General features: G+C 38.9%; 1 protein-coding gene across 2 annotated transcripts in view; it reads left to right on the top strand.

Moving 5' to 3' along the window:
• The window catches only part of ANKRD44 (ankyrin repeat domain 44), a 195866-nt gene extending 170863 nt beyond the window's left edge, over positions 1–25003 (top strand). The window contains exons 18-27 of one of the 2 annotated variants that reach the window (XM_012809197.2): positions 3275–3362; positions 4974–5091; positions 6432–6648; positions 11570–11657; positions 12591–12674; positions 13632–13777; positions 14257–14339; positions 16571–16653; positions 18286–18377; positions 22005–25003. In XM_012809197.2, the coding sequence (XP_012664651.1) occupies positions 3275–3362; positions 4974–5091; positions 6432–6648; positions 11570–11657; positions 12591–12674; positions 13632–13777; positions 14257–14339; positions 16571–16653; positions 18286–18377; positions 22005–22063 (1058 nt within the window). In that variant the 3' untranslated portion in view covers positions 22064–25003. Of the gene's footprint in view, positions 1–3274; positions 3363–4973; positions 5092–6431; positions 6649–11569; positions 11658–12590; positions 12675–13631; positions 13778–14256; positions 14340–16570; positions 16654–18285; positions 18378–20709 lie in introns of both variants that reach the window. The other variant, XM_023516908.1, reaches the window with a different exon arrangement.
• Positions 25004–26989: the final 1986 nt, after the last annotated feature.

Below are 26989 nucleotides of genomic sequence, written 5' to 3'. Positions count from 1 at the left end.
AGTGAAGATAGTTTATCGGCTCGGTGCTTGTAGCTCAAGCTGCTAAGGTGCCAGCCACATACACCTAAGGTGGCAGGTTCGAATCCCCAGCCCGGGCTGCCAAACAACAATGATGGCTGCAACCAAAAAATGGCCAGGCACTGTGGCGGGCGCCTGCAGTCCCAGCTACTTGGGAGGCTGAAGCAGGAGACTCGCTTGAGCCCAGGAGTTAGAGGTTGCTGTGAGCGTGATGCCATGGCACTCTACCCAGGGGGATAGCTTGAGGCTCCATCTCAAAAAAAAAAAAAGATAGTTTATCAAAAGACTTTATGATTCTTGTTATTATACTTGGGAAAGTTTTCTTGAACTGATAGATTTTGTATAAGTATTTCCATCTACATCCCTGAACCCGTAAGCCACTGAAGAGAAATAATATGGAGATTGAAAAAGCCTGATTATTGCCTAATTACCTAGAGATGATTGTTTCTGGAAAACATTTTAGTCGTGAGTTCAGTAGTGATTAGCATGCTTGGATTATAAATTCTTATTTCCCATCATATTTAGTCCTCTTGTTCCCTAGGCATTATTGGTATAAAGTTTATTTTTTTTTCTCCTTTCTCAAGCTTTTACTAAGGCAGGCATCCTACTCAGTTATCAAATAATTACTGACAATTTAGAGGGTCTATTTGGATTATGGAAAACGGCTCTACTAAAGGTAAACAATGAAGAACAATCTGTCATTCCTTACCACTGTGATATAGGTTGTGGCCCATGAAGCCCCCTAGTGGTCAAGAAGACTCACTCCATTTGGATTCTCTTGATGTCATTCCTTAAAAAAGACACAGGCTGTCACTGGAATGTCCACAAAATGTCTGCTGTGTAAAAGCTTTAGCCTGGGCTTTGAGGGTCTGCTTACCTAGACGGAATCTTTTTCAATTCACTTGAAAGGTCAATTATTCCTAGGAATACTGTGAGAAGCAGGAGCCAGGACGATTATTAGAGGTTTCGGCACAGAGAATTGCAGTGACAGTTGTAGTCTTTGAGCAGCATGAAAAATGGCTGTCACTCACAGGCAGGAAAGGCTGGCCTAGTCTGTGGCTGGACTTGGCAGCCCCACCTGAAGATGTTAGCATCTATTTTGCTAAGAGGCAAATTGGGAAAAAACATAGTGTGTGGGAAACCAACAAAAGTTTAAGTTTGGCTATGCTTTTGTGTAGGGGACCTCAGTTTACCTGAAGGCTATTAGCTAAGTTCAAAAAGATACTATACAGGCTTGCACCTGTAGCTAAGTGTCTAGTGTGCCAGCCACATGCACTGGGGCTGGCGGGTTCAAACCCAGCCCTGGCCTGCCAAACAATGACAACTGCAACAACAACAACAGCAACAAAGAGCTGGGTGTTGTGGTGGGAGCCTGTAGTCCCAGCTATTGGGAGGCTGAGGCAAGAGGGTCACTTAAGCCCAAGAGTTTGAGGTTGCTGTGAGCTGTGACACCACAGTACTCTACTGGGGGTGACATAGTAGAACTCAAAAACAAAAAAAAGATACTATACAAAAAAATGGAACAACTCTAGAAATTGTTCTGCTGTCCCACACTCTTTATGAATGATATAAACTTAGAGGTTTTTTCTTCTTATATTTAGCCAAAAAACAAATATTATTCAAACTACCTGTTACGATCGTGACTACTTAAAGAATATCAAATTGATATAGAAAGAGGGATCAGTCAAATATGCTCTTTTTGTATCTTCCTGAACCCACTGCCCACAGTATTAGCTGTCACTCCTTTGTTAATCATTTCCTATTCGGCATACATTATACTCCTTCCATGTTTCACCGATGGTAATGGAGTTAGTGTCGTTTTAAGAACAAAAACCAAACAGCAGCGACGATGTATTACCTGCCCTCCACTCCATGACATTTCCCCCTGAGATACATAAATGGAATACTGCTGAGCATGGACCGAAAGCGGTGGTCTGCACAGTGTGGGTGTTGCTCCTGCAGTTCATCTGAGTAGTGTTGGTGAATGGAGGCTAATTCTGATATGTACTCACTGTCCCTGAAAAATATGTCACTTCTAAATTAGTATTCCCTTGTGACTGGCAAGCAATAAAAAGGACTAGAAAAGTCGGCTCTTCAGAGAGCCTTATCAACCTAACATAGCTGCCTCTATTCCCTTCCCTCTCCACATCCATAGCATGGCAAACGCAATTTATTTTATAGTGTTCATATTGTTCAGAGAAGAGAGAAGATCACGTTTGGAATTTTTAACAGTATTTATTCTCATCTTATTCCCTAAGTGGAAAGCCAAGTCTATTGTAAGCCTTGTTCAATGAGCTGGAGGAAAATGGATTATCTTCACAGGAGGTTTGCTTCCCAGCCCCATGGGACCACACTTCCTAAAAGAGGCATCTTGCCGGGGAGCACAAGGGCAAGTCCCTGTGCTCCCACCCCAGCTGTCAGAGGCCCAGGTGGGGCTGTATTCCCTGCCTTGGTCTGCAGGGTGCAGTCAGAGCAGGGCTGGGGAGGGAGGGCCAAGGAAAGGAGGGAGCAGGAGCCTGGCTGCAGCTTGCTCCAAATGCTGGAAGATGCAGAAACCACCAACTACGCTTTGAGGAGCACAGGACAGAGGTGTCCCCCAGTGGTAGAAGGCCCATCTGTGTCTCCTGAGGGTGCCAGCCCATCACCAACATCAGTGAATACATGGATCATGAGTACACCTTGCTGGGGTGAGCTCTTGCTTTTAGCCAACCCTACTCAATCAGAACTATTGCTGGACTGTCGACCTCAATGTTAAATGACCTGGGAGAAGAGGCGGCCCTATTCTCTATCTCTTCCCTTCTTCTGCTCTCCTCCCCGCCCCCCTCCCTGGTCCCCACTCCCCACTCCTCCCTCCACTGCTTTTTTTTTATCCCCTTCTTCCTTCTTCTTAAAATGGCCATAGGCAGGGTACACACAGGATGATTATACAGGATTGGGTGACTCTCTTAGAGGAACAAAAAGTGGAACTCACTTGTGTGGAGTGATTATCAGTCCTGTGCAAGGAGATAAGACATCAAGTTTAAGGAAAAAGCTTCCTCAACATGACAACCAGAAAAGGAAGGTAAGGATGGAAGTGCCCTGATAAGAAGAAAGAGGAAGACCACTGTGCTGTGCCATGAAACGGTCATGAACTAGAAACCAAGGGGTATCTATCAGCAACAAGAAAAGCACTGATTTGAAGTCCAAGGAAATTTCACTTTGAGGGATACATGTGGTGCTATTCTATTAAAAGACTGTCCATTGTTTTCTTTTTCAGTCATTAACGGTCACACACTGTGTTTACGGCTATTGCTAGACATTGCAGACAACCCAGAAGTGGTGGACGTGAAAGATGCCAAAGGACAGTAAGTGTTCCTGCACTTGGCCTTGGGTTAATATAGCAGTCACAATAGGTATTGGTTGGTGTGTCGCACAGCTAAAAGTGCTGACTGCTGCACCTAGAAGTTGGGGGAATTGAAATTCCTGGGTGAGGGCCCTAGATACACGAAGTGGTTTTATGTAGAATATGCATATCCAAGAAATGTATTGTAATCTGAGAGACCAAAATAGGTGTTCTTTTATCGAACAAGATGGACCCTAAATTTAAAGAAATAAAAGTTACCTACTGGTGGCAAGGGTTCAAGGCTCAGCTGGGATGGCGACTTCCAGCTATAAGAAAAACCACAGTCTTATAAAACACCCTAGTAGTATGAGCTTCAGCCAAACCCTCAGGCCCTCCTAACTCTGATTTACTGCCAACTCTAATTGGACTGAAGACTGGCCTTACAAACATTATTTTCTGATAACAACAGCAGACCTTAAGCCGGTTTCAGCCAATTTACACAAACCGCTCACAAACCTGTCTCTGTGTGCCATCATTTACCTTTGTAAAGAGCCAAATTCTACCTCATTGTAATGCTAAAACCACACCCCAAAGTGAACATAGGGTATATGTTACATATATGTTTACTCTCTGTGCATACACTCAAATCCCCTCGTAAATATGCATAGCTTTTCATCCTCAAACCTGTTGAGTAGTCTGGACCCTGTGGGGCCTAAAAACCTGCCTTTTCTCTCTTCAAAGAGGAAGCACCTTCTGCAGGAGATTATGTTCCTCATGTGCAAACTGATATCACTAATAAAACCCTCCTTTGTCCTATTTTACCATCCTGGTGGTCTTTTAGACTACAGCATGCTGGTGTGTGTGCCTATCTTGATGAAAAAAGATCACCTTTTTATGGCTGTGGCCATGTTTCCTGGCTCTTTTTTTATATTCTCTCCTTTGCTTCCCTTTCCCACTTATTTTTATCCTCTCCCGAAGCTGCTATTTCCAATGGCTGTAAGTTAGACCTCAAGAGATTATCTCCATCATGAAAATTCTTTAGATTTTTATTCCTCCTTAAGTTTGTTTTTTCAAAGTAATTTTGATCTGTTGGCCTATTCCCCACCCAGTCTTCTCTTAAAAATAGGAAATGTAAAGAGTAACTAGTGACTAGCCCTTGGTGTATGGGTTAGTGCACAGTCTGAAGCTCCCATCTCAGATCCCTTCTCCCCCCAAGACTCGTCAGACTTTTCTGGAAAGAAGCTTTGTTTAAATGAAATCTTGAACAGAGTCCAACATACCTAGAATACTATGACTGTAGAGCTGTTCTGATAGAAGCAAGAGGGTCTTCTGCATACACACACCGTACCCGACTGATATTTAGTAAATGCTACAGGGTTCTGAAAATGATGAGGTTAACATGACTGTTTTGAAAAAGAACGTTCCCTGCTTCATCCCTAGGCATCATTCCACTGATACCATTCCATGTGACAATTAGAGCAGAGGCAGATATCTTGTTCTACATAGCAGATAGCAAATTGGGGACAGTCAGAAAATAGTAAGCAATTTTCAAGAAGAGAGAGAACCTGGCTCTCACTGGAAGTGGTATTTTTTTAGTCTGTCTTTTAAAAGCCTACTTTATCTCTCTCTCTAGAACCCCACTGATGCTTGCAGTAGCATATGGACATATTGATGCTGTTTCACTGTTACTTGAAAAGGAAGCAAATGTAGATGCTGTTGATATCCTAGGATGCACAGCTTTACACAGAGGGGTATGTATATATTTCTCAGTTCTAGTCAAGCAATCTTCCAATGACCTTGTTTTCTGTTTTTTTCCCTTAAGAATTTTTTGTAAAAATGTTGTTTCCTGATATAAGCAGTTAACGTCAGCTAGTCAGAAAGAAATTACAATTTTTTTTGCAAAGGCAAAATAATGGAAGATACTCTTAAGTCTCCTCTTAACATTTCATGTTAGAGAACACCTAGTCTAACATGGTAGAACTGATTGAACTGGTTACTGATTGAACATGGTTGAACTGATTATGAACTGGTTACTGATTGAACATGGTTGAACTGATTGAACTGGTTACTGATTGAACATGGTTGAACTGATTATGATTACATAATATAGGTACATGATAGAAAATTTGCAATTTTTTTTTAAGAACAAAGAGAAGAAAATCATAATCACTGATAATCATACCTCCTGGGGATAACCAATTTTTGGTGTACATATATCTCTGATCTTTTTTTTTTTTTCTGTATAGAAATTTATTTTAAATTTCCAAAAGAGAAAGCACAGAAGCTATTATTTCAAATCAGTTTTTTTAAATCTTCATAAATCAAGGACTTTTTAATGACACCTTTTCCTACACCATTTTCAATGTTCCACTGTGATCAGACACTGTAATTTATTTCAGTGATTACCTGGTTTTGAGTAGTCATGCTATTTCTCATTGTTCTTTATTACAGATGATACCAAAATATCTATCCTGTGGACAATTTTTGTACACATCAGCTGAATTGTTTTTTAAAGCATGTCAAATAAATAAAATTGACAAAAGCAGAAATTATAAAATTGCCCTTTGGGGATGGTGCCGAATAGACTGATCAATGAAAAAAAGAGGGTCTCTGTGTGGTCATTGTCAGAATCACAGTTCTTATTTCTTAGGCACTTCCTCTGGATTGTGCATCAGGCTGGCAACTTTTACTTATATCTCATTAGTCTTCACAACGACATCTGAGGTCATTATTACTATTCCTATTTATGGGTGAATAAAGTGAGGCACAGGGAGGCCAATTGACCTGCCAACGGGGAGCTAAGATTTAACTCATGTCTTCCTGAGACTGAGGTTCACCACTGTACCGTGATACCTTTCGTGGGTATGTTTGGAGAGTCAAGCGATGGTTCCAAAGTGCTGCTGTTCACTGACTTTCTGTAATGAACCGTGCTGGGGTTGTCCTGCATCCCATCCTTGAAGTGGGGCAGAGTCTGCTTCTCTTAAGGCCTAGGTATCTGTCCACTTGCTCTGAGCCCAGCCTCATGTAGCCAACTATTTTTCTTCCTGAGTCTTCTGAGGTTTGTTTTGTGTTTTTAATTGCCATGCATCAGATTATGACAGGACACGAGGAATGTGTGCAAATGCTACTGGAACAAGAAGTGTCAATTCTCTGTAAAGACTCCAGAGGGAGGACGCCCTTGCACTACGCAGCTGCTCGTGGCCATGCCACGTGGCTGAGTGAGCTGCTGCAGATGGCTGTTTCCGAGGAGGACTGTTGTTTCAAAGATAACCAAGGCTACACACCCCTGCACTGGGCTTGTTACAATGGTGAGTTGCTTGCCATTTGACTGATTGCACTAAGATTGCCTACCCCAGGACCTCCCTGAACTCTGTAGAGATGAAGACATAGCAAAATGCTGATGTAAGCCATAATTTCCAATCTTTCTGTACCCATAATACTTTTTGTTTTTGTTTTTTTTATAGTCCCCCTTCCATGGCCAGTACAATGCCTTCATTAAGTAAAAATTCACTTTCCCCTTCTCCTAATCAGAACTTCTGATGAGCTTAAATAACTAGCTTTAATCAGGGTTTCTGATCTACATAAGATAACCAGGGATCCCATAAGGAATTAAAATAATATAGCTAAAAACAACAGAAAATTGTTGCATAACCTGTCCCAATTGATTTCCAGTAAATGTGTTATCTTTTGGCATTTTTAGTTTTTTAATTAAATTTTTTTTATTTTTTCAAAAGCAATAGCAGTAACAACTTTTGTGTATGTGGGCTAAATCATAAACTCTACTTCCAAAACAAATTGAACTAGCTCCCTGAAGGGGGTTCTCAGTGAGAGAGAAAAGCTGAGCCCCCATCCCAATACCACAAAAAGACAAAGAGGATCAAAATAGTAACTAAGAATGAAATAAAAAGCACTTAACCTCAAAAACTAAAATAAAATAAAGACAAAGTTTTTATTTTTAATTATGTATATATCTTCATAGGGTACATGTGCTATTTTGATACAGATGTACACTGTAAATTAATCAAATCAGGGTAATGGCCATCACTTCAGGCATTTACCAACAAAAATCATTTCTTTGTGTTAGGAAGATTCCAGTTTCACTCTTTTAGGGTTAAAGTATACCCTAACTTATTGTTGATTGTAGTCACTTTGTTGCGATATCACATATTGTTCATTCTAACCATATTTTTGCACACATTATCCATCCCCACTGGCATTTCTTTTTTCTTGCAGTTTTTGGCCAGAGGCTGGGTGTGAACCTGCCACCTCCAGTATATGGGGCTGGCGCCCTACTCCTATGAACCACAGGCACTACCTCATTGCTTTTTTATGTTTCATATTCCCCATTTATTTTATTACACTTGTTATTTGAGAGAATTAAAAAAATTTATTTTACTTATTTGAATAAAATGTAAATACATGCTAATTTTACCAATTCAAAAATACTGGTGTCTACGGGAAAACTGTTTTCATTTCCAAACCCACTTTCTGATGTAACTTGATGTGTATCTTTCATAATTTTTCCTTTGGGAATATAAACAAACAAATGAATGTTCATCTCTTTTTAAAATTATATTCATAGGACAAATGTCATGCTATACTCTTTTAGTGGTGTTTACTTAAAATTCCATTACAGATATCCTTACAAATCAATGTGTATCAATATGGATTGACCTTTTAAAAGTTGTATATTATTTTATAGCTGTATATACACCAAAATTTATTATTTATTCAACTATATCCCTGTTGATGGATTTCAGATTGTTTGCAGGGTCTTTTTCTATTATAAACAGTGTAACAATGTGTGTCTGCATATTGTGGTACCATCAATTCTGTCAGATATGTTTTCAGAAATTAAACTATTAAGTAAGAAGGCATATATATTTTTTAATTTTAATAAATTATACCATTGTGCTTTGCAAAAAGACATCATAAAGTATTGTTCCATCCAACACGTATACAAAAGTTAGTATTTTCCCACACTCTTGCTAGCCCAGTATGTCACCTTTTTTATTATTATCAATTTGAAAGGCAAAAAAAAAAAAAAAAGCATCTCATTTTAATTTTATTTCCATTTCTCTAATAGCATGCTTATTGGCTATTTGTGTTTCTTCTTCTGGAAACTTCCTTTTCCATCCATTGTGCCCTTTTTTTCCTACTGTGTTACCTTTTCTCATCTGTTCGGAGGAGCATCTCATCCTAGTGATATGAATCCTCCATGTTGCAAATGCTTTTGTGCCCTGCTTATGATGTCATTTTCCATGCAGAGAATTTGAGTTTTTCATGTAGTGGAATCTGTCAGATTTTTCTTTCATGAAATCTTTGTTTCCCATCTTGCTTAAAAAGGTCTCCCACTCAGAGATGATATGAGTATTTTCCCATATACTTCTTACTTTGCTTCTACAGGTAGTTTAATTTTTATATGTTCAATTCTTCTGTTAAAATTTTAAGTGAGAAACTGTGATTATGCATTTTAGAAAGTGTTTTTTGGCGTGTGTTCTCTAATGATGTTGATTTAAGCCCTCTCATGTTTTCATTACAGTCCTCTTTTCTTCTTGGTTCTGCTTCAGGAAGAGCCACCTTTTTTACTTTTTCAGTTTGGTTTTGTCTCCTCCCTGCCGCTGGAGAATTGTGGTATCTTTCCTTTTTTCTTTTCTCCCCCACTAATGAATGAGGGTTCCCGGGCCCACATGTGGGTCAAGTTGTGGGATCTGTCTGACCCTGGAGAGCCGGCAAGCAGGGGCAGATGCAGCATGAGTGATGATTGTAATGACAAGTAACAAACCCGCCCAGACCATGTCCTCTCCCCAGGGCTGGTGGGAGGCGGCTCTGTGTTGAGACCTCTCCAGGTACAGGCAGCCAAAGAGGATCGGTCCTCGGCTAAGCAAGCCCTGCTTTCAAGGTAGCCTCCCTCCAGGTGTGAGGTTCAAGCTCCCCTCTCCCCAGAATCCCATTCACTGGGCATTTTGAAATATTGAAAGTAGTTCCGTAATCTCCAGTCCTACCTACACAGATTCTTTAGGTTGGGGTTCATCTAGTCCCCATCTAATGGATGGTATGTGTAGATGCTACCCTAAGCTAGGTCTTTGGGGGATTCATACTAACAGAGGAGTTGAGGTATCTGGAAGTATTTGAGTGAGAATTTTCTAGCATACAGCTAGAAAGCTAAATATAATAACTTGCCTAAGGCTAGGAGCTTTTTATATGTGTTAACTTCATATGCTTTCTAATCCTCCTAAAAGCAGTGTCATCTTTTCTTTTAGGTATAAGAAAGGCTTGATTTTTATTTTATCCTTCAAATTGCCCATTCTATATCATTCAGAGGTAGATCATAAGGGAACTATGCTAATTTAGCCCTGAGTTGAGCCAAGAAGAGGTTTCAGGACAATCTGTATTCCAAAGCCAAATAGCAATGCCTTCCCACCTTACAAAGGAAACACACAGAGCCTTTTTACTAGGTTCGTAATGAGGGAAAGCTTGGTAAGGCTGGGGAATAATCAGCTTTTTCCCAAGAGACAATACAAGATGCTCAAACTGCTAAACACTGTGGTCAGCAGGATATATATTGCTTCATAAGCCACATTGAGGTTCTTTATTAAGTAAACTTCCCACCACTGTGACATAGGTAGGGCGAGTATTCCTAGTCCAACTTTTATATGTAGGAAACTGAGTCTCAGAGATCCCAAACAAATTGCCTTAGATCATATAATAGGAAAATTGACAGCAAGGACCTTACTTAACTCAAATTGAGTTGATTTGGAAACTATTTGTCATTTTACTGAAAATACTTCCTCAGAAAAGCAAGCATCCCATCACTCAATATTTTTTTTTATTTTTTGAGACAGAGTCTCACTCTGTTGGCCTGGGTAGAGTGCCATGGTATCGTAGCTCACAGCAACCTCAAATTCCTAGGTTCAAGTGATCCTCTTGCTTCTGCCTCCCAAGTAGCTGTGACTACAGGCACCTGCAACAACTCCCAGCTAATTTTTCTATTTTCAGTAGAGACAGAGTCTCACTCTTGCTCAGGCTGGTCTTGAACTCCTGAGCCCAAGCAATCACACCCACTTTGGCCCAAAGTGCTAGGATTACAGGCGTGCGTCACCACACCTGGCCCCATGTACTCAATATTATGTTGAAAAATAGTAGATCAACAACTATAGGCCCACACAAGAGAAAAATACAATTAAATTCAAGAAGCTGGGTAAGTCCCCACCTAATAAGAACAATCAATGTAGGGGTATACGGCACACTACCTGGGTGAAGGACTCAGCAGTGACTCAGGCTTTACAAATGCAAACTACATAACCTAATTGCATGTACCCTCATATGAATCTGAAATTGTAAAAATAGGCTCAGCACCTGTGGCTCAAGCAGCTAAGGCACCAGCCACATGCACCTAAGGTGGCAGGTTTGAATCCCCAGCCCGGGCCTGCCAAACAACAATGATGGCTGCAATCCAAAAATGGCGAGGCGTTGTGGCGGGCGCCTGTAGTCCCAGCTACTTGGGTGGCTGAGGCAGGAGACTCGCTTGAGCCCAGGAGTTGGAGGTTGCTGTGGGCTGTCATGCCATGGCACTCTACCCAGGGGGATAACTTGAGGCTCCGTCTAAAAAAAAAAAAATTGTAAAAATAAACAGATAAATAATAAAAAGAGGAGGGAAAGAAAATAATTCTTTACATTAATTTATCTACTTATTTAAAAAAATACTTATGATGTGCCAGGAACTGTTCTTGGTGCCATTTAAAATGCTTCCGTGGTATTTTACAGTGAAAGCCTTTTCACATGCATCTGTCAACCACAGTTTTCTACTAATCGTATCTTCTCCCTTCACTGATAGAGTACATCTCTGTAAGTGAACCTGTTCTTGTGCATGCAAGGTAACTTTCCAGTTATAATTATAGGCAGATTGAGGCATGATTCTGTTAGGCATCACTATCAAGAGCTGAAAGTAACATAGACCCTCTTCTGGTTCCAAATGAGGTGCCTTATCACTCTGTCCCCAGCAGAACATGCGGCCTTCACAATTGTATTTGTTCATTGTGTCTGAGAACATCTGCAAACACAGTTCATAACATTTTGGTGTTTGTTAACTTTATTCCATTGAGAATGAATATTCAGCCAGTTCAGGAAAACTCATAAGCCAGGATTTAATACTTAATAAAAAAAAAAAAAGATTGTATTGAATAATTTCATTCTTGGAGACTTTACATTTTTTTAAATTCCTTTCAGGTAATGAAAACTGTATAGAGGTACTTTTGGAGCAAAAATGTTTTCGCAAATTTATTGGTAATCCCTTTACTCCCCTGCACTGTGCAATGTAAGTAGAAATGCTGGAGTTAATGGCATTGTTTTAATTCTCTTAACTACACATAGAGAAATTGCTTTTTAGGGAAGGGAAAAGCTTTTAGATTACAGATAAGAGTGAAATACTCTATTTTACTGCTAAAGACAAGTAGCTCTGATAGCAAAGTGTGATTCCCTAATGTTGATGATTTTCCAGGAGATGTTTTTGGTGAGCTCACATGCCATCTTAGGAAAACTTCACAGAGGGTTGGGCTGAGAGACACGATAACCATTATGTGAAGAACTCTTCCAGTGTGACTCACATTTATCTGCCAAATTCTAAAAATAAGGAAGAGTTGAGAACAATATGCCCGGGGATGAGAAGAAAGCCATTTTAGGCCAGAAAGACTTTGCATGTATTATAATTCTCCATTTTTCATATGTTTTTAAGTCTTTTTTGGTAAATGTAATTTTTGCTCCAGTCTCACAGTGTGAACCATTGCTCAGAGGATACAGTGACTTTAAATCATGGCCCAGGGATGTGGGTTCAACTGGGCATTTATGGTCAGCCTGTGGTGCCCAAGACCTGAGGATACTTCCACATTGTCTCTGGGCTCCACATGAAAGCCAGGTCGTTTGATTGGAAGGATATTGGGGTCAGAGAATAGATCGATAAATAAAACATAAGTAACAAGGAGTCAGTCATTTTAAATCTGAAGTAATCATGTCTTTTCCATTTTGATATCTCCAAAATACCAAACATGGTGCTTTGCGTAAGTGGTGTGTAATAAACTCCTACCTGGTTGTAGAGATTTTGAAGAAAATGCTAGGGGTTACAGCATGTATGCCATTGAAACATAGACCACAGATACTTGCATCAGATTGTTAAATACATCGTGCATGGGAAGAGGGGGATATAATTTTTCAAAAAGCAATATTTTTACATTAAAATCCTTTTTTATTTTAGAATAAATGATCATGAGAATTGTGCATCCTTGTTACTTGGGGCCATAGATGCCAGTATCGTCAGTTGTAGAGATGACAAAGGCAGGTGAGTGAGCCTAAGATGGCATGCCTTCTATCTCGACGAATCTCTGCTCTTTGGCTGCAGAGTAGCAAAATACCTGGGTTTTTTTTCTTTTTATTAAAAGGGTAATATAGAGACATGGTTTTAGAAGATTAAATATTATCAAGGGAATATGATAGAAGAAATGTCCCTCTGAACCCAGAATTCCCAGCCTCTTCCGCAAAGAAAATGACTATACATTGTTCTTTCCGAATTTTTGAATTCTCACAAATATTTTCTATAGATATCTAACAAAAACTATATGTGTACATATGTTCTTTTTGAGCAAAGGGGGCATTCTATAACAATTCTGTGAATTTAGTATGTCTTGGAGATCTTTCCATACCAAAACACAAATTTATCGTACTCTTCTTGAAGCTGGATATACCATAACTTCCTCAGCCTGTCTCTGTTGAAGAATATGTATGTCCAGTATTTGGCTGTTTCAAAGAGTGATGCATTGAACATTTTCATGTGTGTCTATACATATGATTGAGTAGACTACAAGATAAAGTCCTAAAAGTGGAATTACTTAGCTAAATGGTTGGGAGTTTTTAATTTTGATAAATAATGTCAAATTATTCTCTGAATGAAATCAACTGTCTGCATTAAATGATGTGAGATTCTGAAATTTTTATTTAGTCAGAAAGAATCTATCTCAAAGGTGACAGTGAAGTCACTGGTACTTAAGATTAAGGGGCCCATAAAGGTGCTATTCAGCCCTAATTCAGGGCCACCACATACACCCCCAAATCTAGAAGGTGCTGTTCACATAGGGGACACTGTGATGTCTACCTTGAATGCTCTTCCCAGGGAGCCTAATCATTACCTCTATAAATCAAGACGTTTTAAACCCTCAAGACAACAACCTGGACTTGTTGCTTGGGCAATTACTATGGAAGTTTAAAGGAAACTAAAATCGTATTTGGTTTAAATCTTCAGGACACCCCTTCATGCGGCAGCATTCGCTGATCATGTGGAGTGCTTGCAGCTTCTTTTGAGACACAATGCTCAAGTGAACGCAGTAGACAATTCAGGGAAAACAGCACTGATGATGGCTGCTGAGAACGGGCAGGCAGGCGCCGTGGGTATGTACTCGTTGTGTGACTCTACTTACACCTGTCCAAAACCCCAAATTATGTAACATTGTAATCAGTTATTCTCTTTGTACATACATGTGAATAAGGGCCATTAACTGTGTTATTTAAGCCACCTGACTCTGCCTGCTCTAGCTTTAGTTTCCTGTTATCTAACGGTTGGCGGGCCTTGTCAAAGCAAGCTAATCTTTCTGCAGTGAAATTTCCCAACATTTAGAAACCAAATGTAACAACGGATTCATTTTAACTGGAAATAATGAACTGTAAAGGCAATTAAAATAAATGGCTGTCAACCTTAGATTTGGATGGAACAAATATGACAATAAGTTGCCCCCTTTCTCTTTGAAAATATCAAATATGATTATGTGAGCTGTACTGATATAAATGTTATTATTTTTGTAGTTACTTCTTCAAAATGCATGTGATTAGCATCTAGTCTAAGTAACCTTCTTTTTGCCTTTTTTCTATAGATATTTTGGTGAACAGTGCCCAGGCTGATCTGACTATAAAAGATAAGGACTTGAACACACCCTTACATCTGGCGAGTAGTAAAGTATGTAAATGAATTTAAAACATTGTTACTTAGTGTTGTAATAATAATAGTAGTAGTAAACGTGCTGAAATTCTATCTCAGAACTGTGTGGTATGGCTCTTAGCTAAGATGTACATTGTTTCACAATGTTGTCAACTGTAAGTGGAATGAAAGGGGGAAAAGGAAAGGACAGGGCCACCAGGTTGGCGGGGATGTGCCTCATCAGCGCGAATGACGAGGACATGCTCATCAAGGCGTTGGCCACTTGCATTCTTGCTGCAGTCTGTCTCAATTCTGCTGCTGTATCTGGGGTGGTCCGATGTGTTGGTGCCACATCGGTCCCTAGTTGTATGGCTTTGAAAATATAACCAACTCTACTTGATTTCATTTTGTTCCACTTGAAGACATTGCAGTAACAAAGCCAAAAAAAAATACTCTACTGTGAAGCCAACGTATCTATGTGTGTTTCTACCTTTCTCCCTTTTTTCTGGTGCAGAATTCAAATCAAAGAATGTGTGTGTTTGTTTTTTCAAATAGATTGTGTTCTTAAAATTGCTACTTAAAAATTCCTGCTTCCATGAAAGATAAGTTTATACACATACACATCACATCATATACTTTACAAAAGTGGGTTCAAACTGTTTTATAACTTGATTTAATTACCAAATCATATATTATGAATATATTTCTTTTAAACATGAGGTTTTATGGTCTTTTAGAAGAGAGCTTTTAGAAAATAACACATAGGAATGTGCTATCTTTTATCCAACCCATCTCCTATTATAAGACAAATAGCTCATTTTCAAATACATGCTACTAGAGGTTCAGTACATGAAATGCTTGAGATTTCAGACTTTTTCTGGCTTGGGAATATTTGAGTTATACCTATTGAGCATCCCAAGTCTAAAACTCCAAAATGCCCCAATGAGCATTTTCTTTGAGTACCATGTCAATGCTCAAAAAGTTTTGTATTTTAGAGCATTTCGATTTCCAAGTTTCCAATTTGGGATGCCTAACCTTGCAAATAAGGCTTAGTGAGAGAAATATGTTTTAAGAATCCTTTAAGATGAATTCCTCAATGTAATATTATTGAGTCTAAGGATATGAAGATTTTTTAAATCAATAGTCCTCTAATATTACAACAGCTTGTACTCCACCAGCCTCAGACTGCAGCCTCCATGGACATTTCCAAAATTGTATTTAAGGGTCTCCTAGTCTCTCACATGTGGCATTATAATATGAAGCCAGTTGGTACCACTGATTATCATATTTAACACAGTTAAAATGCTAAAGTGGTGTCAGAAGTCTTAGCCAGTCCTTTCTTTGCCTGCATTTTCTTACTTCATATTCTGGGAAGCCCATGGAAAATACAAAAGGGCTCACATTTATGCAGTTTATTTTAAGGTGCAGTAGTTTAGTGAAGATGAGGGCAGTGCTTTTCAAACTTTGTGGTGCAAATGAATCACCTGGGATTTTGTGAAATTATAGATTCTGATTTATTTGGTCTAGGGTAAGGACTGAGAGTCAATGTTTATAATTCCCAGGTGATACAGATGCTGCTGGTCTGTGGGCCACGTGTTGATTAGCAAAGGGCTACAGGAAGCCATGAACCCCTTAAAAGTGATCTAGGCTTGAAGTCACGAAAGGATCTCTGACTTACCAATTGGTTTTCAAGAATGATCAACCATCTGTTGTCATAAGATACAGAGAGATATCTTTTCCTGGTTGAGGAAGAAAAGAATAAGCTATCCCCAAATAGGGTCTTTTTAAGGCAATAAATGATAATGAGTGACACAGATGATAGGAATGGGAATTCTACGGGTAAATGGTTCACTGAAGTGGTAATTGAGGGCCTGAGATCGGAGGCGGAAATTTTTATGTATGTTTAAAAAGTGATGATGAAGGATTTAAAGGATACTCCTTATTCTACTCTCTGTTTACCAGCTGACTTAACTAAGCAAGCATCTGCTTTAGCTCTCTGGACATTAATTCTAAACGTTATCTTAGAAGTATTAATATTTTAGACCAGACTTATGTTAACCAAATCCTAATAGATCTTATTCAGAATCTCAGCATATCTGGGGCCAATTTGCTTTTTAGAAGAAAAAAATTACTCCAAAAATAGTCTTATACACATAGACTACACATAGGCAGAGGAAATTCATTTTCAATTTAAGGCATAATGAAGTAATTTTCCAGGAACTTTTCTGTGTCTCTGTTCCATGTTTCTTATCATTCTTTTTCTTTATTAGGGTCATGAAAAATGTGCCTTGTTAATACTTGACAAGATACAAGATGAGAGCCTTATTAATGCAAAAAATAATGCACTGCAGACGTAAGTATGACTATTAAAGTTTGACTCAGATCTAGAATCATAGTCATTTATTCAACAAATATTCAGAGCCTGCTGTGTGCCAGGCTGGCTCCGGGGAAACAGTGGTGAGAGATGCAGACCTGGCTTCTCCTGGGTGAAGGTGACAGTCACTTCCCTATAAATGCTGACCAAGCTAGACAGTTTTAGTTAGAGTCCTTATTTTGATGTCTTCATAGTATTTTGTGAGATCTGTGGTTTTCTTTGCAATATTCCTGGGGTAACATTACAAATTTAGTAGGCTGTTAGAAGAATCTCAAGGGCTGATGGACTGACATATTTAGGGAAACCATTTGTATTATGCATTAGCATTATGTATTCTGACTAGAAAATGACAGTTTTATAAATCAGGTTCCCAGAATACATTTGAAGAGTTTCTAAGCTATTTGTCTTAATTATATTTTAATATGATTCAGTGTAATCCTCAGTGTGAAAGATCTAAAAGCTGCTCCATTTTCTGTTTTAGGAAATTACTTATGCATTTGTTTTAAAGGCAAAGGAATATTAGGATTTTTTTCTTTGAGATTCTTAGGCCAGATATGGTATCTCATGCCTGTAATCCTGCATGCTGGGAGGCCAAGGCAGGTGGATTGCCTAAGCTCAGGAGTTTGAGACCAGTCTGAGCAAGAGCAAGACCCCATCTCTAAAAATATCCGGGTGTTGTGGCAGATGCCTGTAGTCCCAGCTACTCGAGAGGCTAAGGCAAGAGAGTTGCTTGAGCCCAAGAGTTGATGGTTGCTATGAGTTATGATGCTACAGCACTCTTCAGTGACAAAAAAAAAAAGATTCTTAAGCATTATATTACACAATATACTGAGTTTGGCATTATTCTTAAGGTATTATAAATTTCATAAAACATTTGTGTGCATTTAGCAATAACAAAGAAGTTTGAAATTATATAAATATGGATGATATTATTGCCAGTTTTATCAATGAGCTGTGTGAGACAGTGATTCAAATACTGTAGTAGAAATCAAATGATAAAGAACCTTCTACAAAATACACAAGAGCTATTTCTCTGTCTTCCTACGTCTTGTCATTGAGATTGTTTGAGATGCAGAGTATTTGCAGTATCTGCAGAGAAGTCTGGGCCAAACATATAAGAACAGGAGGATTATTAGCACCTGGAAAACATCTGGTTGACACATACCTTTCATAAGCGGTAAAAATACCCACATGCTGGCCTGGCCAAGAGCAGTGGTTCACACCTATAATCCTAGCACTCTGGGAGTCCAAGGCGGGTAGATTGCTTGAGCTCAGGAGTTCAAGACCAGCCTGAGTAAGAGTGAGACCCCATCTCTACTAAAAATAGAAAAACTTGCTGGGTGTTGTAGTGGATGCCTGTAGTCCCAGCTACACGAGAGGCTGAGGCAAGAGGATTGCTTGAGCCCAGGAGTTTGATGTTGCTATCAGCTGTTGATGCCACAGCACCCTACTCAAGGCAACAGAGTGAGACTCTGTCTCAAAAAAAAAAAAAAAATCCACATACTATTTGCAGATTCTTAAGTACTTCTTTCCTTTAGTGAGATGGGCTAACCAAAGTGCCACATTCTCACAAATACATGTCATGACTGATACTCGGTCTTGTGTTTTTAGACCCCTCCATGTTGCTGCACGCAATGGCTTGAAGGTGGTAGTTGAGGAGTTGCTGGCCAAAGGGGCCTGTGTCCTTGCTGTAGATGAAAATGGTAAGTGGTAAAAGTAAACAGTCAATCCAGGTACCTTCCATATGCTGTTAAGCCTGAGGAAATGAGAAAGACATGAGCTAGTTTAAAAGGCAGTGAGAATTCTCTCCCCCTTGGAAGTTCTATGTGTGTGAAAAATCAAAGGAGGATAATTTGTCCTGTCTGTCTTTTCGTAAATCTCATGGTCTACCTGTAGCCCACCAGTGCTGTCCATTCTGCATGTAATGTCAGCAGCTGGCCTCTAACTCCTCAGCATGGTGGTTAAACTATTTTAGACATACCAAAAAATTTTCAACTTGGCATTCACAATTCTAACTGCATATGCTGAAGACTTAGGGATTACACGTGTCATTAGTGCATGCTCAAGGGCCCAAATATAAACCTAGGTCTTTGATCGTATTTCAGTTCATTCTGAGATCAAACCTTTTTTTCTTTTTAAAGTAAAGATCAGAACTCATATTCTCCACATGGAAATTTGGGGAACAAAAGTAAAATTTCTTAATTAATGTCTGTGCTTGAAAGCTTCTCCTGATCTATATATTTCTTTTCTAAATGAGCTAATTCTTAACAGAAGCTTTGTACTTTGCTTCCTTAGAATTTTGAAAGCTAATGAATACAGCAATTGTACTAAACTGCCATGTTAAACAGAATGCCTATTAACCGTGGGGAGCAAAAAAAAGAATTTCTGGATATTTACAAATTAAGTAATTTTTAAATATGGCATTAATTGTGGCATTTAATGAAAGTGTTATAATGTATTAATGTAACTCAATTAACTGCTTATTACAGGTATTGGAATTAGCAGCTCATGCCTATTTCTCAGAAGTAAGCAGCCATACTGACATCATTAGCTAACTTTGATTAGTGTTGGTTCTGCAGCCCCATTTATCCTAGCATGTACCCTGCTCTATCCCAGCCTGACTCATCTAGGAAGTGCAGAAAGTTCTCTCTTACTCCATCTCCTTGATCTTCCTGCCTCACCTTCCCTCACCATCTTATCACCACGATATACCTTATGGCTGGCATGCAGAGGCCCACAGTTTATCTCCAAAATGACCAAAGAGAACAGAATGAATTAGTTTTGCCTTTCTGGGGTGTAAATCTGCTACATTTGAGGTTTGTTTGGCCAAACACAACCTTAAGAGCAAGAGCCCCCAGGGTCAGTGGAACTGCAGCCTATGTCAGGGTTCAGCTGCACCTCAAAGGCGGGGGGACCTGTGGGGGTACAGTCATGATTCCTTTACTGGCCTTTATGGAATGGAATGCTGAGATCGCTGTCCATTCGTCTTTGTTTTCATATCAGAAAGAATAATAATCCCTTAAAAGGGCAGGAGGGAAAGCAGGTCAAAGGTGAAAGTTCCTTGTGACAGTTCTGAGTGACTGAGTGAGGACACTATGCGATAGGTAGTAGGAACTCAGGCCACTGAGAAGGAGGCTGACCCTTTCAGGCCAGTGATAAAGGTTGGATGAAGGAGCAATTAAAACAAAGACTTCTTAATTGACCTCCCCAAGACACCTGTCTATGTGTGAAGGCAGTTGGCTCACGAGGACTGGATGCGTCACGTCTAAACCGCAGAGAATGACGTGACTCTAATTGTGGCACAGCGTAGTCATATTCTTACATGTTACATTTCAGATTCAAATTTGGTTGGTGGAGTCACTGTTTCTTAATTTTCTGTTAAATTTCTCTTAAATGATTGTAAATTTTTACTCACACACAACCAACGCCTTCCTATATCTGATCTACTCAAATGATTCCATTTTTCTAAAACCAGTTACTTGGTGTATACTTTATAGAGAGAGGATATATAAAGCAACAAAATTACTTTGCTCACTTTCACAATCCTGTAATTTTTGCTATCTTTTCTAATCTGACACACAATTACCTAACAATGCAAAGTCATTGTTCTCAGAATGAGAGTCCGACTCTGGCCCGGGCCTGAGGCTCATGGTGTGCGTGCGCTCTCAAGTGGAAACATCCTCCTGGTGTGTCCTGTTGCTGTTTTGTGTGGTATCGTGTCCCACACCCGCCCCCTCATGTTTCTGTTCACTAGATGAAGGCTGGAATCCTGCCTAACTCTGGATAATGTGGTGCTTGCTGTAGTCATGGGAGCTGGAAGAAACAAAAACCCAAAAACCCTTCACAGAATGTCTCCCCACTCCCTCTCCCTCCAGCCTCCCCCTAGCATGACTGTGCAGAGTAACTCCCCGTTTTCCCAGCATGATTTCTAACTCAGCATACATCTCTGCTTTGGAGACCATTTGAGATGTACTGTGGAATGCTCGCGAGCCTCCGGACCGGACTAACCACTGCCTTGTCTGCATTTACGCCCAGGTCATACCCCGGCCCTGGCTTGCGCTCCTAACAAAGACGTGGCTGACTGCCTGGCCCTCATTTTGGCTACCATGATGCCTTTTTCTCCTTCCAATACAATGACGGCTGTCAACTTCGTTTGTTTTAAAAAAGACAATTTGAGCAGGACGACCCTCTCCAACCTGGGGAGCATGGTTAGCCTGTGCAGTAACAACGTAGGCTCGGAGGATGGGTACAATGAAAATGATTCTGATTCAGAAACGTTTTGACTTTGGACTGTAGAAGCTTATCCTTGATCACCTGTGTTGGAGGAAGGGAAAGAAGCTTGAGTTCCATGTTTATGTTGTGTCCGAGTATTATTTGGGGCTCAGGCTTCCAGAAGCCAGTCGAGAAGGAATTAATCAAACCAAGAGAGGTTAGAGAGGCGGTTGGGTGAAACATTCACACAGATAGGCCCCGATTTTGTTTTGTTTCATGTTCTCCTTAGATCTAAGATATTTCTGTGAAAGTCTACCTCTCATTTTAAGTAAGGAATAGAAAATGTATTTAATTCCTTTTCTTTGGGGATAATGCAACAGAGAGGCAAGCGCTCTCTATAAAGAATTCTTTTTCATGTCCTCGGCAGTCTGTTCTCAGAAGTCTATCAATGTGACATTCACGTCCCCGGGGAGGGGAGGGGAGAGGTAGCTAGGAAATGCCTCCAGCCTCTTCTCACTTTGATGTTTACTTCCTCACTAGAAGCCAAAGGTAAAGGTGTTCATCTTCAGAAATAATGCCTGTAATAATCTTTTTAAGGGAGTCCAGCTATTCATATCCTCTCTATAATAAGCACTTAAATATCCAGAACTACTTTCTGAAGATCTCTGTTAAAGTTGCCAGATGAATTGAAAAACTGAACTTGCTTTTTTTCGTGTAACACAAACGTAGGACTCGGTGTTTCCCATAACAAACCTAAAACTAATGTTCACCCAGGTGATTGAAACCAAATCTATCTAATAACATTTCTGATGAAAATTGCACCAAAACTTTGAGATCATATGCAAGTTTAACATGAAACTACCCCTTGTTGATTCTTTCTTAAATCAAAATATGTACTAACTTTTTTAAAACCAGAATCATCAGCATTGTCGATCAATTGTAAAATGTCAATGAGCTTCTCAAAGTCATGTCAAGTGAATGAAAGTGTGACTGCAAAAGAAAACAAAGAAAGTGAAAGCAGAAAGTAGAATCGGGTGATAGAGAAATTAAAGCCAATTGCCAGTTGTTTGATGATGAAATCAACATAGTGAATACTGTGTCTACTCCCTCTGCCAAAGCTTCTAGGTCAAATGGACCCCGTTCCGCACCTGGAACAGCTGTACAAAAAGAAGAATGAAAGACTCTTTAAAACTTATGCACGTACACACATGGGTGTGTATATGTACATGTACATGTATGTATGTAGTTCATCAACCAGCTATACATGAGGACCAAAATGCTTCAGTCTAAAATGGAAGATTTAAAGTTTTTTTCCTTCAAAACGCAAGTGAGAACTGAAGTAGCTTTTCTATGGGGTTAAAATGTAATCTTTTGGTGTAACAGTCTTCGTTGTGTTTTATATTTCTTATGACACAGATTTCTAGTTGACAGCGTAACATCTGTAACTGAAAATGTGTTGACTATGGTTTATTTTTTGCCAAATTAGAGAAAATGTCCATACACTTTTCATGTGAATGTGTTCATATTTATTTGAAATGAAACAAATACCAAGGAAACATCCATTGTTTATTTGCTATGTATCTGATTTGGAATAACAAAAAAGTGGAAAAACACACTTGAGCCTGGGCTAGCCAAGAGCCCTGGGGCCAGACCCAGCATTTCCACTGCTAAAGTTTCCAATGGACTGTTAGGTTCTTCTTTGTTGGCTAGAGAGGGGCACAACCCCCATCACTCACCCCCAGTCTGGAGTCAGCTTAGAGCTTAGAAGACACTGGGGTCTGTATGCTCTTCTGCCTGATGAAGATGGAAGTGTGTAGTAGATCGTATAGACAAAGATGGTCCCAAAAAAGATCCAGAAGTTACCCGAAATACACTGAAAAATCTTACAGGGTCCCAGTAACCTTATGGGAAATGATGCCAATGTGTGGGTACATACGCTAAGAGGAGAAATAAAAATCACTAGCTCAAGTGCTATTTTCCACTTGAGGAAGAGACAGCCAAGAACCCTGTTGAATTAGGACAGTTCTCTCTGACATTTTATAATGGGTTTCATTTTTATCCCCCAAATTTCTATTTATAGTGTGAGAGATTTTTACAACAGTGTTCTATCATATCTGGATCAAATACAAATACTGTATTATATTTTTCATCTAGCTATAAAAATCTTTGATCTCATTCTTTTAATATCCTGGATTTAATGAAAACTCATGTGGGATTCTTCACAAATGAGAATTTATTCAAAGGACTTAAGAACTGGTATTAATCTTATTGAAAATTTTTAGCACCGCCACCATTTTCTTTTTATTCTTGGTGTTGTATTTCCCTCCTTCTTCTGTCCTTTCTGTTTGTTTAGAAAAGATGTCTTTTTAAAAAGTAGATAAAGTGCTAATGAGCAATAAAGACCTTACCTTTACCAAAACACTGAAAATGAGGGAGATCTAATGTTGAAGAAGCACAATATACTACGGTGTCTTTTTCTAGAAATGAATGGAAATCTTGCTCAGTTGGCATTTAAAGCCAGAACTAAAAATGCCTGTGCTCATGGTGAAGCAGCGTTAATATTTTTCCTGTAGAGCAGCAGAGAGTACAAGGACCCTTTCAGCAAAGCAGTGACTGACCAGGACACATTATCTCCATGGAGCTGCATTTTGACCTTCCCCCACTCTCTCTTACCAATAGAAGGAGGACAAAAGAATGAAATGAAATCATGCTCACAATGAACTGATCGTTGAATCAATTGACGTATCTTTCTTTCTCCCCCTCCCTTTCTCTCATTCTATTCCTCCCTTCCCCGAGACCACATTTTTTCCTTTCAGAAATGACTTTAAAAACTATAATTTTCTGTTTGTTTTGATTACATCTCTTAGAAATAAAATTGTTTGTAACATAGCTTTCGAAGGAAAAAAAAAACAGAAAATGTTGTGTTTTTAATTGAGTCTTAAAAACTGAGTTGCTGAGTGCTTTTACCTAAATGTGTTATTTTTAAACTGTATTTTAACCACAGCCACAGGGATCACGTTTCATTGCACTTACCTATTCAGCCGTGTCTGTCTCTCTTTGGTAAATATGTTACTATCTCCAACTTGCCTAAAATCTGCTATGATTCTACAGTAAATAGCTCAGGGGATTTCTATTTGTCACTATTAAAAGGGCACCATAGTATGTTTCGGTACTTTGGGCAGTAAACACTGCTTCATTTATTATTTTATTATTAAATTAGAACGAGAACATCCAATGAATTTGCTGCACTAGTGTTCTTTGTACGGTTGAGCAACTTGGTGTGCTTATCTGTTGTGTTGGTTGAAGAGCCCATCCCTTTTTTGTCTTGTAATATGAAGTTAGAGTGCCTTTTTAAATTTGTATATTCTGAAAATGTTCTGTGAAATGTTTTGTAATTTTTTCATGTGCGTGTTATCGGAGCAATATGATACCAGTGAGTTTTTATTTCAACCTTTCTTTGAATGTAAAAAGTGTCTTTTTTCCTATTTCCCCTTTTACTTGCATTGAAATGAATATGAAAATGCTAAAGTTTTCTATAGGAAAATATGTTGGATTTTGCAGTGCTAAAGTGCTTTCTTCTTACAAAACTGTAAACCATAGGTCAGTATTATAGGGGAAAAGCGTTTCAAAGATAGTGACAATCTGAGTGTTTGTATAAAATGTAATTCTATGCGTTTCTTATGCAGTGATCTAAAACTTCAATGCAAATATCTTTTGTTTGGTAGTTTTGTCTACATATTTTATGCTTTAGCATGTGCAATATATATTTGCAAAGCACGATGATACAAATCTGGTGCCAGTGTTATATTTTGCATAACATATTTGTAACAGCATAAAATATTGTTTGATGATTTCAGTGGGATTTGTCTATAATGTTTTTTTATGTAAATTGGAGCTGAATGACTCTGATAAATGTCATAATTGTAAAAATGAGGAAAATGACTTTTAGTTCAGTGAATGACTTTGAACCAATCTGAATCTTCTCAAGCACAGTTTAATACTTTTGCAACTACTGAATGCTCTAATAATGTAATGAAGTACTTAACTGTAATATACTATGGAAATGCATTCAGATGGTTATTTTTACAAAATAAAAACGGTACAAATATTGTTGGAATTTGTGTTTTTTTAATTTTGCCAACTTATGCTTTTCACCAATTATGCTAAGTTAAATCTTTGTTCCTCCCCCAACCAAATTAACTTTAAATTTTGAAAATAGTCAAGATAAAGGTATATCTACAGACTTGCTGTTTCTGTGTTTGTATTATCACAATTACAGAAAAAAATAAATATATGGGTTTGTGTCTATTATATTTATTTATGCCTCCAACTTTTTCCATGGAATATTTGAGCCGACTTATAACAAAAGACATGTGGTAAATAAGAAGTATGTAAATTAGACAGGGAAAAAGAATATGAATACAGGACCCATCAAATTTAATATAGTGGCTATGATTGAACTTGAGTTTTACTCTGACCTTTCTTGCAGCCAAGGTAAGAGGGGAAATCTGATCAGTTATACAGTTCACATATATCTGAATTTTGAAAAGGCCATCAAAATTGTGAAATCAACCATTACTATCTCTGTTGTTGTCACCACTACCCTTCAGGGACTTCACAGGAGCACAAGAACCTACCTTTTTGTTTATAAAGGTATCCATAGAATTTCCTTCTCCATCCATTTCACCATTCAAAAATTTCTTCCATTGAGTAGTAACTTCAGGGACAGTACCCGGAAACACCAAGGAACCTAATGATGGAGATTCCAGCAAACGAGAAAGAGATTTTGGGAGAACTGCCTGCAATCCTTGAATCATAGCATCATAGAATGTTAACACAGTTCTTAGTCTGTTGGCCAATCCCATCACCAGCCTTGTTTTGTTTTGTTTTGTTTTTTGAGACAGAGTCTGGCTTTGTCATCCAGGCTAGAGTGTGATGGCATCCCAAGTAGCTGTGACTATAAGCACATACCACCACACCTGGCTAATTTTTCTATTTTTTTGTAAAGCGAGGTCACATTCTTGCTCAGGCTAGTCTCAAACTCCTGGCCTCAAGCAGTCCTCCCATCTCAGTCTCTTAAAGTACTAAGATTAGAGGTGTAAGCCACTGTGCTCAGCTGCCATTGCCAGCTTTTTAATGAAGAAACTGAATCCCAAATAAGTTATACAACTTGCTCAAATTTCCAGAGTTAGTAATTTGACTTTATAACACATGCCCCTATATGGTCTCTCTTCAATGCCATCATGCCATATAATGTTTTTGGGTTTTTTTATGCCTTTTTTCAGAAAAAGGGGCAGAAAAAGGGGCCTTTTTTCTGCCAGAGATGTTCAGGAAGTTTTTTTATTCAGCCCTGCCTTGCTCCTTATTTGAATATATAGATCTGAGTGCCCTTCAGTCTTAAAGACTATGAAGCATAAATCACATCACAAGTGTTTCCTGTTGTTTATAGCAGACTGCTACATATTGCTGTGTAACAAATTATCTCCAAACTTAGCAACTTAAAACAACAAATGTTTCCTATTTCACAGTCTCTGTAAATCAGCTGTGGTTTAGCCAAGTCTTCTGCTTCATGATCTCTTCTGGGCTATAATCATGTTGTTGACCAGAGAACGACCCATATCTAAACTCACTCACCTGGTGGTTGTCCGGATGCTTCTCATTTGGACTGAGGATTCAGTTCCTTGATGGCGGCCAAGTGGGCCTTTCCACAGGGAAGCTCCCAGGGCAGCTTGCTTTGTAATTGTGAGCAAGAGAAAGAACAAGACAGAAATCCTAGTTTTTTGTAACTGAATTTCAGAAATGATATTCCAGTGTTTTTCCCATATTCTATTCATTTGAAGCAACTTACTAGATCTAGTCTATACTCAAGAGCAAAGGGTTACCCAAGGGTGTGAACACCAGGAGGCGGAAATCACTGGGAACCATTTGGAAGGTACTTACTACACTGGTCTATCGCTGTGTCCTTCTAGTGTGTAATATCATACCAGTATGCCTTTTCCTGGTAATTGCTAAGAAAATTATTTAACTTCCTAAATTCACCCTTTTAAGAAAAGCACAGAGTTCACTAATTTTAATTGTGCTCTCATAAGTAAGGAAAAAGGTG

This window comes from Otolemur garnettii, unplaced genomic scaffold (assembly GCF_000181295.1).
Source record: "Otolemur garnettii isolate 467f Iridium unplaced genomic scaffold, OtoGar3 scaffold00100, whole genome shotgun sequence".
Classification (NCBI taxonomy): domain Eukaryota; kingdom Metazoa; phylum Chordata; class Mammalia; order Primates; family Galagidae; genus Otolemur; species Otolemur garnettii.
Note: the sequence above shows the minus strand (reverse complement) of the source record. Positions and strands in the feature narration are given on the sequence as shown.